At 39.2% G+C, this 16,205-nt stretch overlaps 1 protein-coding gene across 1 annotated transcript in view; it reads right to left on the bottom strand.

Moving 5' to 3' along the window:
• Positions 1–449: 449 nt before the first annotated feature.
• TG (thyroglobulin) overlaps positions 450–16,205 on the bottom strand; it is a 162,251-nt gene continuing 146,495 nt past the window's right edge. Inside the window, exons 48-49 of the mRNA XM_042868995.1 lie at positions 4,835–4,952; positions 450–609 (exon numbers count right to left, since the gene is read on the bottom strand). Of these exons, the coding sequence (XP_042724929.1) occupies positions 591–609; positions 4,835–4,952 (137 nt within the window). The 3' untranslated portion in view covers positions 450–590. The remainder of the gene's footprint in view (positions 610–4,834; positions 4,953–16,205) is intronic.

Here is a 16,205-nt window from a genome sequence, read left to right as displayed (position 1 = left end):
ATAGTTTATCTGCATAGTCTCTGCCTTAGTGCATATGGAACATGGAGAGGAAATTATATTACATCACCACATTTTCATGTGCAGTTGGCAGGAATTCTGAGTGCCGTTCCTCAAATCCATGGTCAGACAAGAGGAGAAAGGGGAAAGAAACAAGTGACAGGTAGAGCTGTATTGAAGGTAAGTTTAATTTTTTAATAGCTTTTCATCTGAGACAGATGGTGCAATGATGGAAAATGTATAATCAATGGATATCAAGATGTTACAATCACAAAATAAACAAGAGAGTTAGGCGAAGTGGACTATGATAACAAAAGAGAATAAATGGAAGGCTTACCCTTATGCTGGGCTCACCACAAAACACCAGAAGGAGGGATCTCCAGACAAGATCCTTCCCCACTGGTAGCCAGCTCTTAAATAGGTCTAGGAGTTTGCCTTCACCTGTGCTCCTCTGGCTGACTCATGGCTCGCCTCAGGTGATCAATCAGAGGTTCAGGCCGTGACTCAGCAGTTCCCATACAGAAAGACTAACCCTTGTTCTTTCAACATGGCCAAAGTTTATAAAGCGGTGAAGTCCTTTGCATGTTTTGAAGTTATTTGTTTGGCTTTGTCCTAAAAAAAGAAGATATATTTAGTTTTCTTTAACATATGAAATAAGTCATAGCAACACAGCTCACAGCTCTACTACATTCAGTTTGTCTCTGTACGATGCCTACAGCAGTAGCATTAAAAGGAGATCTGTAAGACCACGAAAAGTAGAATTAATCACGAATGATATTATGGGAGTTAGACTTGAGCTGGCTGTCTGGGCTTCCATTATATCCAGTTGAGTCAGTGGAGCTTATGGTTCAGTTTATCCACTCACATATAGATATATATTTCAGGAGACAAACCACCCCCTAAACTCCTACACTACTGACAGGCTCTCCACTGACCACAAAAGGAGCTTGGGTTTGTTTAGTCACATGTAGATTCCTTACAGAGATGTGCACTACATGATGACAAACCCACCCACAGACTTCTGCAGGAATATGCAGCAGAAACTCTGCCATGGAAGTGCATGGTAATTTTGTTTGCTTATTTTTTTAATTTTAGCAGGAACTTTGCACTGATGGATATGCAATGTTATATGCATACCCTGAGGTCTTAGGACCTTGCTTGACATGCTGTATTGCCACTTCTAACTGAGAGAGAGGGGGTTAAAAGAAGTAAAGTATGAGGGAGGTCTTATGTATTCTGCTTCATAATCCATTATTCATATAATTCATTATTTAAAAAGTAAGGTATGCCTACACAAAGTAATGCAGTGAGATCTCAAATATTTGTATGGTAACGTAGATACACCTTGTGCATCACCATCAGTAGAACTGAAGATGATGTTTCTTGTTTCCGGTGAATTGCAAGTCACAAATATCACCCCACTGCTTGCAAACAGGCACCATGGGACCATAAAGCATCTAGTTTCAACACCTCTGCCATGGGTAGAACTGACACCAGCCAGATCAGGCAGCCGAGGGTCCCATCCAACCTGGCTAGAAATGCATCCAGGGATGGGGCAACCACAGCTTCTCTGGGCAGCCTCTGCTGGTGCCTCACCACCCTCTAAGTAAATATTTCTAATGTGTAATTTAAATTGCTAACATCTATTTCTCCTCTTTTAGTTTAAAGCCATTCTCCCTTGCCCAATCACTATTAGATTGTGTAAAAATTCACTCCTCTTCTTGCTTATAAGCTCCCTTCAAGTACTGGAAGGGTGCAAGTTAAACAAGCTCCAGCTCCCTCAACCTGTCTTCATAGGAGAGGTGCTCCAGCCCTCTGATCACCTTCTTGGCCCTCTTCTGGACCTGCTCCAGCAGCTCTGCATCCTTTTTGTATTGGAGGTTGTAGACCTACACGCAATACTCCAGATGGGGCTTCCAAAGGGCAGAGTAGAGGGGGACAATCAACTCCCTCTCCCTGCTGGCCACCAGTCTTTCAGTGCAACACAAATTTCTTTGCAAGACATTTATCTTCATAAAGCCTACTTATAAATAAACAAATAAATAAATGATAGATAAGTGATTCTTTTAACCCATTCAAAAATATTCTTTGATGTTGTACAAAGCACATTTTGTATTTTATTCAGAATATTTAGTGGTACTAAAAGCCCTTGAAAAATATTTAGAGAATGTCCAAACTTACAGTCTCTTCATTTTACTGGCAGATGAATATGTCAGTTTCATTAGATAAGAGCTGTTTCCACATTAAAATGTCATTAATAGTCATTAATTGTAGTCCCAGTGTTTAACCTCTTTGTTGATTTATGGATATGTCTCTGTTTCATACAAATGGCTGGCTGGCTTTCAGCCTATCTTTGCATTGTCTTGTTTTTCTTCAGCAAATACTGGCACAGAATTAACATTTTTTCCAGTCATCTGTAATTTCCCCAGTATTGTAAGATTAAAAGAAAACATCAGGGAACCAGAGTGCATCAGCTTTGCTTGGAGGTATCTGTGTCAAAGTTATCTGAGCCTGCTGACTTCAAAAAGAGTTTTCTCATGTCCTTCTGAACCACAAAAAGCTCAGAAAGCAGTTTATCACCTACATATGATCACGTATCATCCTGCTTGCTCCCAAACACAGATTAGAAGCATGCCACCTCAACAACTATTAGCACTTGATTTGTTCCTGATGCACTTAGAAAAACACACTTCTTTCCTGCCTTTGGTCTTGCCAGCTCTGGATAGCATCTGATATCTTCAGCTTCATTTATAGATTGCTTAATGAGAGAGGAATCACAAAACATATTTCCATCCATTTGTTACTCTTACTTCTAAACTGTTCCTTCTTGTTGCCTTTAGTTGCCAAATTGACTTTTAACTAAAACTGTCCTTTTTTTTTCTTTCTTTTTTTCCCCCATTATCTGATACATTCACATCATAAATAAAATGCAATTATTATTACTGATGACACCTAGTGTTCTCTATTTAGTGCATTTTTGGTTACAAAAATCAAGCTTAAGGAAACTCCATTGCTGCTATTTCTAGATAGCAATGAACAAATGATAAGAAGAGTTTGAAACTTTAGCAGGAATGCCCTAGTGTATAGAAAGACTTACCTGTGAACATCAAATAAAGAAGTAAATAGGGAATTTAAAAAAGAATAGTCCAATTCATTAACTGACAATGTTGTTAAGGCAGGACACAAGGCTGCAGTTTGATTACTGCGAGAATTAGGCTGATCACTTCTGTGTCCACTCTCACCTTTTTCTTCTCTATTTGTCCTTTGAATAGGTAACAATAAGAAAATTCTATAGGAAAATTCACAGAAGTATGGAACCATTAAGGTGGGAAAGAGCACTTAGACCATCTGATCCAGCTGTGGACCCATCAAATGGACCCATCACCACCATGCCCACTAACCACATCCTTCAGTGCCACATCTTCACTTTTCTTGAAAAGCCCCAGGGATGGTGACTTCACCACTTCCCTGGGCAGCCTCTTCCATGCCTAAGAAGACTTCAATAGAGTTTCCATTTGCAATCACACATCTGATGCTATTAGCTGCCTAAAGGCTTGATTTGTAACAACATAATTTACTTCTTTATTGCCTCTTGGGTTTATGGTGCTATTTTTTTTAAATAAGACATTTCCCCATGTGTGTTTTTTCACTGAGGGAATAAATTTGCTTTCATTTTCTACATGTTGTTTGCTTGCTTGCTTTTTTAATCAGCTGCTCCCTTAAATTCCTCCTTTCTTGTGGGAAGCAAGGAATCTCAGAACATATTGCATCAGTCCCTGCATTATGTATTAACACCACAGCTTCAATGACATCTTCAACACCGCAGCAGAGAGCCTAGCTGAAGCTAATATTAACCGCTGGCAGGAAGTGTCTGTCGGCCACAGGCAGCCAGGTGTTTAGATGCGCTCTGAGCTGAGGCTGATGCGGTGAGCACAGGTGAGCTTACAGAGAGATCTTGTCTTTCCCTTTTTACACCCTCTTATGCCTCTGAATTACCGCCAGTGTGTTTTTACTTGGGGCCCCGGCTCTGTACATATACAGACACAGATTTATATCCCTACATTGCAGCAGGCTCACAGAATGTTCTTGAGAAACAATCACGAAGGAAAAACACTGATTTTTTAATGAATAAGTTTTTTTTTTTTTTTATGATTTTTTTAATGAATATCAGGTTGAATATTAGGAAAAACTTCTCCAAAAGAGTAGTCAAGCATTGGAACGGGCTGGCCAGGGAGATGGTGGAGTCACTGTCCCTGGAGGTGTTCAAGGAACATGTAGACATGGTACTTAACGGACATGGTTTAGTGGGCAATACTGGTGGTAGGTAGATGGTTGAACTAGATGATCTTAGAGGTTTTTTCACAGAATCACAGAATCACCAAGGTTGGAAAAGACCTAAAAGATCATCCAGTCCAACCATTCACCTATTACCAATAGCTCCCACTAAACCATGTCCCTCGACACAACATCCAGTACTTTTCCAACTTTAATGATTCTATGATACCAGGATAAATGCAACTCCAAAGAATATGGGCAGACTCTGTACAGAGAAAGAGAAGAAAACAAATCTCAGGATGCTAAGTTTCCTTGCAGTCAAATTTCAAAGGCCAGCAGACAGCAGTGCTCTTTTTGCATTTCTCTAAAAGACGACAATTATTCAGGAAGTCTGATGTGTCTTTATTTCTCTCCCTGTGTTTTGACAAGTTCAACATAAATATTGGTGTTGCTCAGTTCTTAAGCTGTGTCATCATTATGCTGTTTCTGAGCACGTTGTGAGCTACCGGATCTGAAAGCAATGCAGAAAACACAGTGACTAGAGGTGAGAAAAATAATTTACCCCTTGGGAAGCCACAGAAATCTGTGGAGGATTCCTTTAGAGATGATGAGATTGCTCACGGCAGGGCACATTCTTCTCCCCTGGCTGATCCTTTGTGATCTGAGTGACACCAGCTGTACTGGAAACATAGAGATGGGATTTCTACAGTCATTCAAATAATTGCACACTGAACATTTGTATAGGAAACTCAAACTCATGGCTGTATTTCCTTAATATTTTCAACATCTTCATAAAAGCATCTTGGCCTGAAAATGTTTTTAAAAAAGTTTTTATTGGAAATAATTTTAAAAAGTTGTAAGCAACATGTCATCAACACAAAGTTCTCCTTCTGTGACATATTTTTCTTACTGAGGCCACTTACTGATTCCAGATTTATTATCTTATGTTGATGATTTCACCTGGCAAGATACAAAATACAAACAACACTATCATAGATCAGCATGATCTATTGACTAACCCCAATCTCTGTTTACACACTTTCTTAGCAAATCGTAGGATATATGTTCATAATGTCATACACAACCATCCAAAATTTACTTTCAAGTCTACTCCGTTATTATTCACATTCCCTAAATACTAATTCTTACTTGTGATTTGGATTGAACTAGCTATCCATCCAACACAAAATGTGTGTTAAAGGATAGTTCAGCTCAGGAACCCTTCCGAACAAGCAAGATGGGTAAGAGTATGTGTCTTCCCCCACTCTCTTCTCCTCTAGCACAGGCTGTCCTCCAAAGCATGCTGTTTGTATCCTCTAACTCATGACATCAAAACACCCCTGGGACTGTTATACAGTGGTCCACAAATTTTCGGATCAATTAAACAAAAATAACAAACATAAAAGGGTAATTATATTTTTAAGGCACCTGGCAGCTGATGCCTAGAGGAGACCAGTGCCAAGTACTTTGCAGTGTGGCACCCAGAAAGCATGAGTCTGAATGATGTGAATACATGCTCTCTGTACCATTTGGCTGTCAGCCCACATTTGCTTCTTGAATGGCTGTAATAGATACGTTTAACAACACAAATGTTGCCTGAAGTGTCTTGGCCCTGGCTTACACTTCTCATGCTTGATTTCTTTGTGTTCAGTCCTTTAGGCCTAAAAAGGATTTCATGCATCTGCTCCCTCTAAAATATTCACAGTAAACATTTCCAAGTTGAAATATCCAAACAGTATGCCTCTATCCATCTCTAACACACATAAATAACTCACCTGACTCTTCACTAAGCACACCCTTAGAGCTATAGAACATACCAATATCCATAAATGGCCAAAGAACCCTGGAAACCCCAGCAACTCTCCAAAAATAAAGAAATGGCTGTTATTATCACAGTATGTAATGGAAATGCTATTTGAGATACATCATACTCTTTACAAACTGCAAGAAGCATTCTCTGGTGTTTAAACCTCATTACTCCTCTCAGAAACAGGTCATGGAATCAAATCGACAAACCTCATATTTAAATAACATTGCTGGCTTGGCTGCAAACCATGATAAGTAACAAGAATGCTCAATTAAGGTTTCCAGTTTAACCCTAATTCATTTCACATTGCTTAACTATTACAACATATGTCTCATGTTGTATTTACGAGATCTCTCAGGGACTGAAGAGTTCCTCTATAACCAAGGAGTTAGGATGAACTGAAAAGATTTTTACCTTAGTTTTTGAACTTTTTGAACTACTCAACCCCCCTTCCTGACAGAGAGCAACCTACTGGCAGTGAGAAGGAAGAAGGCTTGGATCTGTAAATTACATCCTGTTTCAGTGCTGTGCTACTGTCCCTCTCCCATCCTAAATTGTGTTAAAAAAAAGTTTGGGAACATAGTTTTACTTCTTTCCTCCACCCACACATAAAAAGACAATAAGAATAAAGGGATTCTGTAACAAGTGAGTGTAAAGACGGTTAATTGTCTATTATTGTAGAAATGACAGTTTCTTTTCCAACTTCCAACACACACTAAAAAAGCCAGAAAATCTTTATTAAGACCCATATCTTTTCATCAGGAAGTGTAATTTCATATTAGCAGAAGCACATATTTTTACAAATAAGACAAAAAGAAGCTACTTTGCAAAGAATGGATGTGTTAATTACACTCCAAATATATATCACAGATGTTTCACAAGGCCAAAAGCTGTGATTGCTATGCAGAGAATTTATGTTCATCTTCCAGAGCTAACCATCCTTCCACGATTACCAAATATTTCCTTCTCTTCATGAAAAAAAAAAAAGACTCGTGGTTGAGATGGTTGGTGGGATGATGGAATGTCTGTTATGCTGCAATAAAGGACTGTGTTGGCTAAATGTTGATGTGTGAAATGTAATTTTTATGTAACTTGTCATCTTTAAATATTTAACAGCTGCTTCTCACGGAGGATGCCCTCCTTTGTGCAGAGTGAGCGCACAATATAGATCGTGGTGCTGAAATATTTTGCATTCTGGGATTTAGGGCATCTCATCTGTTAGTGCAGGATACAATAGTAACATTAATCTATCAAGCATGATAAATTCAACAAGGATACACTCAACAGCACTCCAGTTATGTGGAAGCTTTCAGCCTGAGATGAGATGTAGACTCAAAGCTAGAAACAAGAACTCCTATTGCTAGCACTCATTTCTGACATTTACAGGGACTAAAGTGGATGACATCTTCCAAAATAAAGGATGCTGAAATATAGCAAAAATACAAGCCTAGTCATGACATGGAAAGTCCATGTAGTTCAGAAGACTGAAACTATGAAAGGATATAATCATCCTTGTATTTCAGCATTTTTTCTAATGATAATGGCAAATCCTTTATGATCTCTTTTAATTTTTGGTTCTGTTTTTGGTTTTGGTGTCATTGCTTATGGAGAATAAGATGGAGAAGCTTTATAGTTCTTGGGTTTCAATTTATTTAGGCAAGTTATTCATCTGTAAATAATTATATTTGTTAAAATGCCATGGACATGCTGTTCTAGAAGATCTTTTCTGTATTTTTTTTCTTTCCTGTGTGCTGAATATGAATTTTCCCTGCAATATCCTGGCTGGAATTTCATTGCTCTTATTTCTGAGTATTAATCACAGTAATTTGCTCAGGAACCAGAGATAAAGTTACAGACGGCTAAATATCACATATACTCAGAGAAAAAAAAAAGATATGACTCCAAGGAGTGCATTGTTGTCTGTGCTCCAAGTGCTGCTCTTTAGTAACACAGCATCCCAGGAAAACATGGATAAGAAGCATCTACAGTAAACAGTCTTTCTCTGACAGCTCTTCACCAACGATCTCAGTTTCACTTATCATTAAAAAATACACAGGACAAGACTGACATTAAAACTGCACAGCACTCAGAATTTCTAGCTGCTCTCATCTTTTCTTCCATGCTTTTTAAAATAGATTTTGCCTCTTCAACCAAGCCGTGAGAGTTAGAAGAGTAGTTTTATTTAAAGAGAAAGGCAAACCTTTGCTAAAGGTTTGGGTTTTGAAGAAAAACAAGTCTTTGGCTTTTTAATGAAATCATGATCCCTTCACATGAATTCTTAACAGCTATGAATTCATCTCATCTTATGCCTTTTGCAAAATACTGTCATGAGAGAGAGGAAGACAGACACAGTTAATTAGTTTGACCATAAAAACGCTGAGATGTCTGGGCAAAGCTAATGATAGCCACATTCCAGAGTCAACAGAAAAAAAAAAAGATAGGGAGAGAGGATTTAGCTAATTTATTTTAAATATCCACCTCAGTATGAGAAACATTTCCTTCTGAGATTGACTAAGCAGGGAGACTAGCTCACTATTTGTAATACGTGCAAACAGATCTATAATCTAATTACTTCAGATGACCTTATTTGTACCCTATGTGCTTTCAGTAAAGTCATGGAAGTCATGGATCGTCCTCCAGTATGAAAGTATTCTGGGAAATTCCCAACCTTTGCAAAACAGAACAGAAGTCATACATAAAACAGTGTTTCAAAATTAACCTTGAAGTAACCTTGAAGCAATACAATTTCTTTACACTGGGACAAATTGCGCTGTGTATTTTGTCCTGTTTCTGAACTTCAGATGCTGCAGCCCTCTGTGATCTGACAGTATAGCAAACATATTTCAGCTATTAAGTTAATTCCTGTAACATATATGGTCATCTTGAAAAAGCCAAAATGGAGTAGTACTGAGAATTACACATGGACTGGAAATGTGTCTATGCTAGTACATCAATTTTCTACTCCATGTAAATAATTCTCACTTGCAATACACACATATATAGAAATCTTTGAAACACAGAAAAGTAGCAAAACTCTGCATAGCATCTTCATCTTTACCAGAAGTTCCCTCTGGTCTTATGCTGAATTATAATTAGAAGATATGCTTTCTTTTGTAACAGAAGCCAAGCCACAACAATGTGTAGTAATGGGTACTTCCGTTGTCATTACTGTGGGGCAGACAGGGTCTAGCACACAATAGCCATGGTGAAAGAGTACACCCCTCATTGCCTTGAAATTAGGTCTCAAGGGAGCAGCTTCCTGTCTAAATCTGCTGTGCTAATTATAGTCCTCAAAACTGAACATGAACTTTGACCCAAGTTTGCAGACTTGAAGACTGCTCTTGGCCCTCATTCAGTAACAGCCTCCAGACGGGTGGGTCCCAGCACTCATGAATCACCACAAAAGCAGTTCTTCCTTATGTGCATTGAAAGAGATGGAAAATAAAGGTTTGTTGAACAAAGAGATTACAAATAAAATCTCCAATGCAAACATTAGAAATGCACAGAAAGATGGCAGATGGAACTTGTGAAAGCATATTTGTCCAGCACAGCCTGAAATATAAAGATTGTTTTATAATTAATATAATAAATTGAAGTGAATCCACATTCAAATGATGTCTCTTCTAGACACCTGTTTCAGATTTTTCATCAAGTCACAGGTTAGATACTTCAATAATGACCTAGACCCCAGATCTCCTTTCCTCTGCAAGATGGAGAACATATATTTCCTCTTGCTATGTCTTGTTTTTTGCAGAATCCTCTTCATCCTCTTCTCCTCCATCTTGTAATCTCTCTAAGAGTAGTTCAGCTATCTATATGGAACTGCCTATGAACTACCCATAGAATATGTAGACAAAACTATATGTATATTTTGCATTCATAACTTGTAAATGAAGACTGACTTAATGCTCAGCTCTCCAATGAAAATTCTTCTGCAGAGAAATCATTCAAAGGTGTTGAAAGTTGGATTTCCTAGATATATCATCACTAACAAAGTGAGCAGAGCCTGCTGGGATCCTTGGCAATTAACAGGCATTCTATAGTGGTAGTTCAGTCATTTTGTTTGTGTTTTAGAGCCATAAGCATTTACTGAGATTCTATATTTGAAGGATAAATAGGGAATACGTTACTTAAAACATTTTTTTATGTAAAGATAATATACTAGAGAGAACAGATGAATGAATAAAGTTTACATATTTGACTGGCAATGCATATGAAAAGTGATCATCATTTATGTCAGCCTTTACTTTTGCTTGTAAAGCCTAACAACCTAAAGTACTATATGTCTCTCCCTGCTTGGAAGATTATCCCAGGTAATTTAAACTTCATGGACCATTTGTGAGACTGGGTTGGGAGAACAAGTAAACTGAAGACTTTCAGAGTTTCAGTGCTCATATAGAAAACAATAGATTTTTATGAAACATCTCCAGTTCCATGGCTTAAAAATCCAGGATCAAAGGCCAACCTGTGTCTGTTATCAAATCATGATGCCTGAACTGAAGGATTTTTATAAAGAAGCTGAAATGAGAGACTGCCTAAAAGTCTTCAGTCTTCAGTAGAGGATCTGAACATTTGTCAGCAAACTTGAAAAAGTAAATAGCATTCAGTTCCAAAAATGAAAGCATCTACAAAGTCTGAGTACGATTTATCAGTGCACTGCATTAAATGAATCTGGCACAAGACACTGAAAATACTGCAGCCAGGGGGAGATCACTGTTGTTATGCGTTACTACAGGTAACAGGGTAGACTAATCAACATTAGCAACATGATGACATGGGAAAATGTCCAGAAGTGGATCTCATTCTTTAAAAAAAGGTTTTCTGAAATTGGCTGTGTGAAAACTGGAGTAAATAGAACATTTGGCTTCCAGGTTTCCAGGTTGTGTTAGTCATACTGGAATGAATAACACTTGAAAAGAAAAATGCAAATTGCACTTAGGTACAAATGAAAAATTTTTCATTGATTCAAGTACGGAACATAATTTAGAATAAATCTGTGATTCTCAAATGAGAAGCACACAAATCACAGTAGTCTCCAGTACTTGCATCTTCTGAGTTAGGGAACAAAAGGAACATACTACTGCAGGCGTGATAGAATTTCCGTTACAGCAGACCAGAAACTCATGTTTTCTCATTTCAGTGTGAAAGAAAAACTGATCACATGCCTTGGAATTATGAAACTGTGGTTCAATTTCCAAGAAAGCTTAGCAGCTGTGATTGAGCCAAACGCTTAAAGCCAGGAATACTGGTATGTGCATATTAGAGAAGAAGAGAGCGTCTGGGATCCTTACAGCAAGGGACATCTCAAGCTCTGAGAGGTCAGAGGGCTGCTCAGAGGGTGAGACGGGCTACTGTGCAATGCAGGTGCAGACTTGACCCCGGTCCCTACCAAAGGGAGGGACCAGAGAGAACTGGTCAGAAACTGCTGTCTCATTAAGCAAAAATAAACATCCTTGACATTTCACAGATACACAACTGAGTGATGTTAACAAGATATAAAGTAGTCCTACAAATCAGGAATTCTGAAAAATAGGGTTTTGAAAAAAAATCTGACCCAAAATTGAAAGATGACAGTGAAATGAAAACTGACCTTCAAGAGAAGGATCAGACTGGAAATACATCTTTTAGCAACTCTTCCTTTGGTGCTACTTCTCTTGCATCTCATGAATAGACACAGTGAACATTGCTCAAAGAAAAATTAATGTGTTTTTTTTTTCTCTCCATATTAAAAATAATAAAAATCCTGAGGTAAATATAGCCTGTTGTTTTCTTTCATTGATAGAGAAAAGTGTCAGGTTCCTAAATATCAGTACTAGAAAGTGAACAGGTTTTGAAGTAAGGCCTTGGGCCATTCTATGACAATTGATCCAGCATTAGGTCTAGCATTAGGTTTTAACTCAAACTAATATAAACCAAGAAGAATGTGTCTATACCATGTGTACACCACCAGTGAATGTATACACTTGTTATTGCGCACATCTATTTCTTACACATCTATTACGATACACCATTGTTGAACATCAGTCTGCTTTGAGGGTTGTTCAGGGCTAAACAGACAATTGTTTCTATGTTTTTTGGCCTTGGATTATCACCATCACCCTGCATCAACTTTGCTTTTCAGAACAGTCTGTTTTGAGGGACTACAAACAATGTAAGAGACCACAGGAAGAGGAACAAACATATTTTTGTGACACTAAAATACTTTGAAACACTCTGTAGATGAAGATTGGAAAGGAGTGAAGTCCTCCAGACATTTGGAGTAGTAGTGTAGTGAAACCTGGCCCCAGATTATCCCTGATTTCCTGCAGGATGAAAAATGAAGACCCATGAGCAGCTTGAAAAGCATTCAATTAAGGAAAAAAAAAATTAAAACTTGCGTTTTGAATTACTGTTTGCTGTTCTTTGGAAGTAATTAGAGCAAATATTCCTATATTTCAAAGTAAAGCTTTGCAGATCGAAAACTTCTGCCTCAGCCTTAATGGTGCAGGCATTGTCTGGAATACACACAACCAATTGTCCTCAAACTGCCAAGGATTAATGTGAGAAGTACACTGCCATATCCTTCCTCTTTTCCTTTTTTCCTTTTTCTGCTTTTTATGCAGCAGTTGGTTCTATCAACACTTTATTTTTCTTTAGGAAAGGTAACTTTTAATCCCAAAGGATCTCTGGTAGCTTTTCTGATCTTTAAATGTTCGGATTTCTTAAATAGCAAAGAAAAATGAAAGTTTCAGCTCTCATCTGACTGACTCACCAGCTACTGGATGACAATCTGGAAAGTTTTAAGCTCTCCTGAAGGTTTTGGCTATTAATAACTGAGGCAATACACACTTTTCTGAGACTACCAGCAGCCTCATTTATCACAGGATTTACTCAGGACTCTGTAGATGATTATTATGTCACTTAATGCTTTTTCTGCTGAGAGCATTGTGCTTAATAAAATTAGTCACAAGAAGACCCTGCAAGATGGTGAAAACTGGACAGGTTGCATAGTCCGTATCTGTGTTTTGGGATTTTAAAATAAGCTCCTGGTGTCTGCAAGTTATTTCTCTATGCTCATTCTTCCTGCTGTCAGTCTGTAGAGATTTCCCCAAAGCTGTAATAAATAAATGACATGTCACTAACTGCATAGGTTCAGATTACAGCTAAAGAAATTGTAGCTATTGAAGAACTGCAGCCACTGGGGAAAAACAGATAGATGAGTAAATTCGATGCCTTCATGTTGTGAAAGATGCACTGATGACGAGGCACAAGAGAGCCAGCAAAACAGTGCTGCTAGCTGTGTCTAGCAGTGGGTCACAGAAGCAAAGAAATAGAATAACTTGAGTTGGAAGGGGCCCTCAAGGATCATCGAGTTCAACTCCTGGCTCTACACAGAACCACACAAAACTCAGACCATATGACTGAGAGTGTTGTCCAGACGCTTCTTCCACTCCAGCAGCATGGGGCTGTGCCCACTGCCCTGGGCAGCCCATTCCATGCTCACTGCCCTCTGTTAAGAATCTTTCCCTGACCCCCACCCGCCCCTCCCCTGCACAGCTCCATGCCGTTCCCTCAGCCCTGTCGCTGTCACACAGAGCAGAGCTCAGCGCTTCCCCTCCATCCTCGTGAGGAGCTGCAGCCGCCATCAGGCCTCCCCTCAGCTCTTCTGCTCTGGGCTGAGCACACCCCAGGACTTTAGCCGCTCCTCATACATCTTGTCCTCCTTGTACTGTGGCACCTGTCATGAGGACTAATTTACACTGTATACATCATACCAGTGTGACAAGATATTGTATGTGTGCATATATAAAACGTACTTTCTCCTATTGTGTATCTCCATGTAACCCTAGCACTGCTCCTCCCCAGTAGGGATGTCTGATGAATCATAGAATAACAGAATCATGGGATCACGGAATCACAGAATGGTTTGGGTTGGTAGGGCTGAGCCCTACCTCACCAGCCTCTTTCTAGATGGGGCTCTTGCAGTGCCCACGTTTACTTTCTTCCCTGTCCACTCCTCCCACAGGGAAAGCCACTGACTAGAAGTTAGAGAGCTCGATATTGATTTCAGTGAGAGCAGCCCTCAGATCTGATTGACCCTCTATCTTCTTTCAAAGGGCTCGGAACAAAAATTCAGGCTGTTTCCAGGGTCAGTTACTTTCCTGGTCAATTGCAAGAAGCTTTCCTGATCTGGCTGTGATACAAGTGGTCAGAATTTCACTGGAATGAATTGTTCTCAAACATCTCAAATGTGAGAGGCAAAAAAAAAAGCTTTTCTTTTGATGTCAGCTGTGACATGTTTTTTTTGTTGTTGTTGTTTTATCTCAGCATACTTTCTTCCCCAGACCTATTTACTCTGGTGGATGGGTGAAAATGACGAGTGAGAGTTAACCATGTTGTGACTGACACCACTGCAGTTCAGTTAATTTTATTTATTTATTTATTTATTGCCATACATTACCACTAGGTTTTATCTGCTTCCTGTGGCTGTGTCTTAGCCCCTTTCTGCAGAATTCTATTCTTTCAATTACCACTAAACTGGATCTCCAGGCACCTTTTAACAATATAAATGCTACATTCTTTTCCATTTCTGTGGTGGTTTTTTTTCCTATTCAAAGTCATGAGAATCTGTGAAGTAAATTTCATGAAAAATAAAAGCTGAATAGCTCCAAATTCCCCACTGTCTCAGCAAAATGACCAGCAACAGTACCATTATAAAATATAGTGGGTAAAATATTTCTGTTAGGGTTCCCTAACATCCCCAAATGAGTGAAAATGATCAGGATTCCTTGCAAAGTCCTACCTGTGCAGAGAAGAGAAGTTCCTTTCTGGGACTCTGCAATGCCTTCCAGCTGTTGGTTTTGCACTGTGTGCTCAGATTGAAGATAGGAATTAAGTAGGAGAATTGCATGACATGAATATGGATAGTGAGAAGAAACAAGACAGAGTGAAGATGTGCAATTAGGACTTAAAGAAAAAAAGAAAGAGCAGCTGCACAGGACAGCAGGAAGCGAGGGCAGGAGAATGTGTTGGAAAGCTGAGCCTCTGCAGGCCAAGGGGACACAAAGCAGGACTCTTCCAGGAGAGCATTTCCTGTTGACTCAGGAGCTGTGACTAAACCACTATCAACTGGGGAATGTGGAGTTGTTAAAACATTAAGTATTGGCAAAAGCACTGTCGTTACAAATGAAAAGAGCCTTTTCTGGAGTCTCATGAGCGTTTACTAGCACAAACTGATCTGTGTAGAAAAATCTAGATGAACCAACGATCCCAGTTCAGGTGAGCTGGAAAATCTTTTCTAATATGAACCTAATTCAAGACAGCATGAAGAATGGGGTGAGAATGAGGCCTCCTCTAATTTATCTCTGTTTTATAGTAATTTCTTGCATTGTTATACATAAAAATCAGACTGGCTTTCCTCTCTGCTCTGCTCCTCTAACTCTCTTTAGATGGTGGGAGCAGAAAAAATGGGCTAGCAACTGATGGAAGAAACCCAGGCAGACACTCATGATGACTTGCAGCTATCTCAGCCAGTCCTGCATTTAACTGGTGCCCTGCAGAGATATAAGTACGACACAGCTGGCAAGTTGATACTCAGGTGCCCCTAGAAAGATGGAAGAGGTTCTCATCTTCCATAACTTGGGCTAGTTATGTCAGGACTTGATTTTGTTTGTCCAGCTGTAAAATGCAAGCAGGAAAAATAAGTAAACGTGCCATGTTATACACTGTAATAAACAGAGATTAAAAGAGATAACTCGTGAAAAGTAGAGAAATGTTCTACAAGGACATAAGTTCTGGAAGTAAAGAGCAGTTGCCTTCCCTCAAAAGTTAATGCACCCAAAGTTGGGCAACAAAGTTGGTGAGGAGTCTAGAACACACATCTTATGGGGAGCAGCTGAGCGAACTGGGATTGTTCAGTGGTGGAGGAGGCTCAGGGGAGACCTTATAATTCTACAAATCCCTGAAAGGAGGTTGTGTTGAGGTGAAGGTTGGCCTCTTCTTCCAGGTAACATTAATAGGACAAGAGAGAATGGCCTCAAGTTGTGACAGGGGAGGGTCATGTTGGATATTAGAAGTTCCTTCTCAGAAAAAGTGGTAATGCATTGGAACAGGATGCCCAGGGAAGTGGTGGAGTCAGCATCCAAGA

Source organism: Lagopus leucura, unplaced genomic scaffold (genome assembly GCF_019238085.1).
Source record: "Lagopus leucura isolate 7727_CA_CO unplaced genomic scaffold, USGS_WTPT01 Super-Scaffold_100002, whole genome shotgun sequence".
Taxonomy (NCBI): domain Eukaryota; kingdom Metazoa; phylum Chordata; class Aves; order Galliformes; family Phasianidae; genus Lagopus; species Lagopus leucura.
The sequence above is the reverse complement of the archived record's forward strand: the minus strand, read 5'-3'. Positions and strand labels throughout refer to the sequence as shown.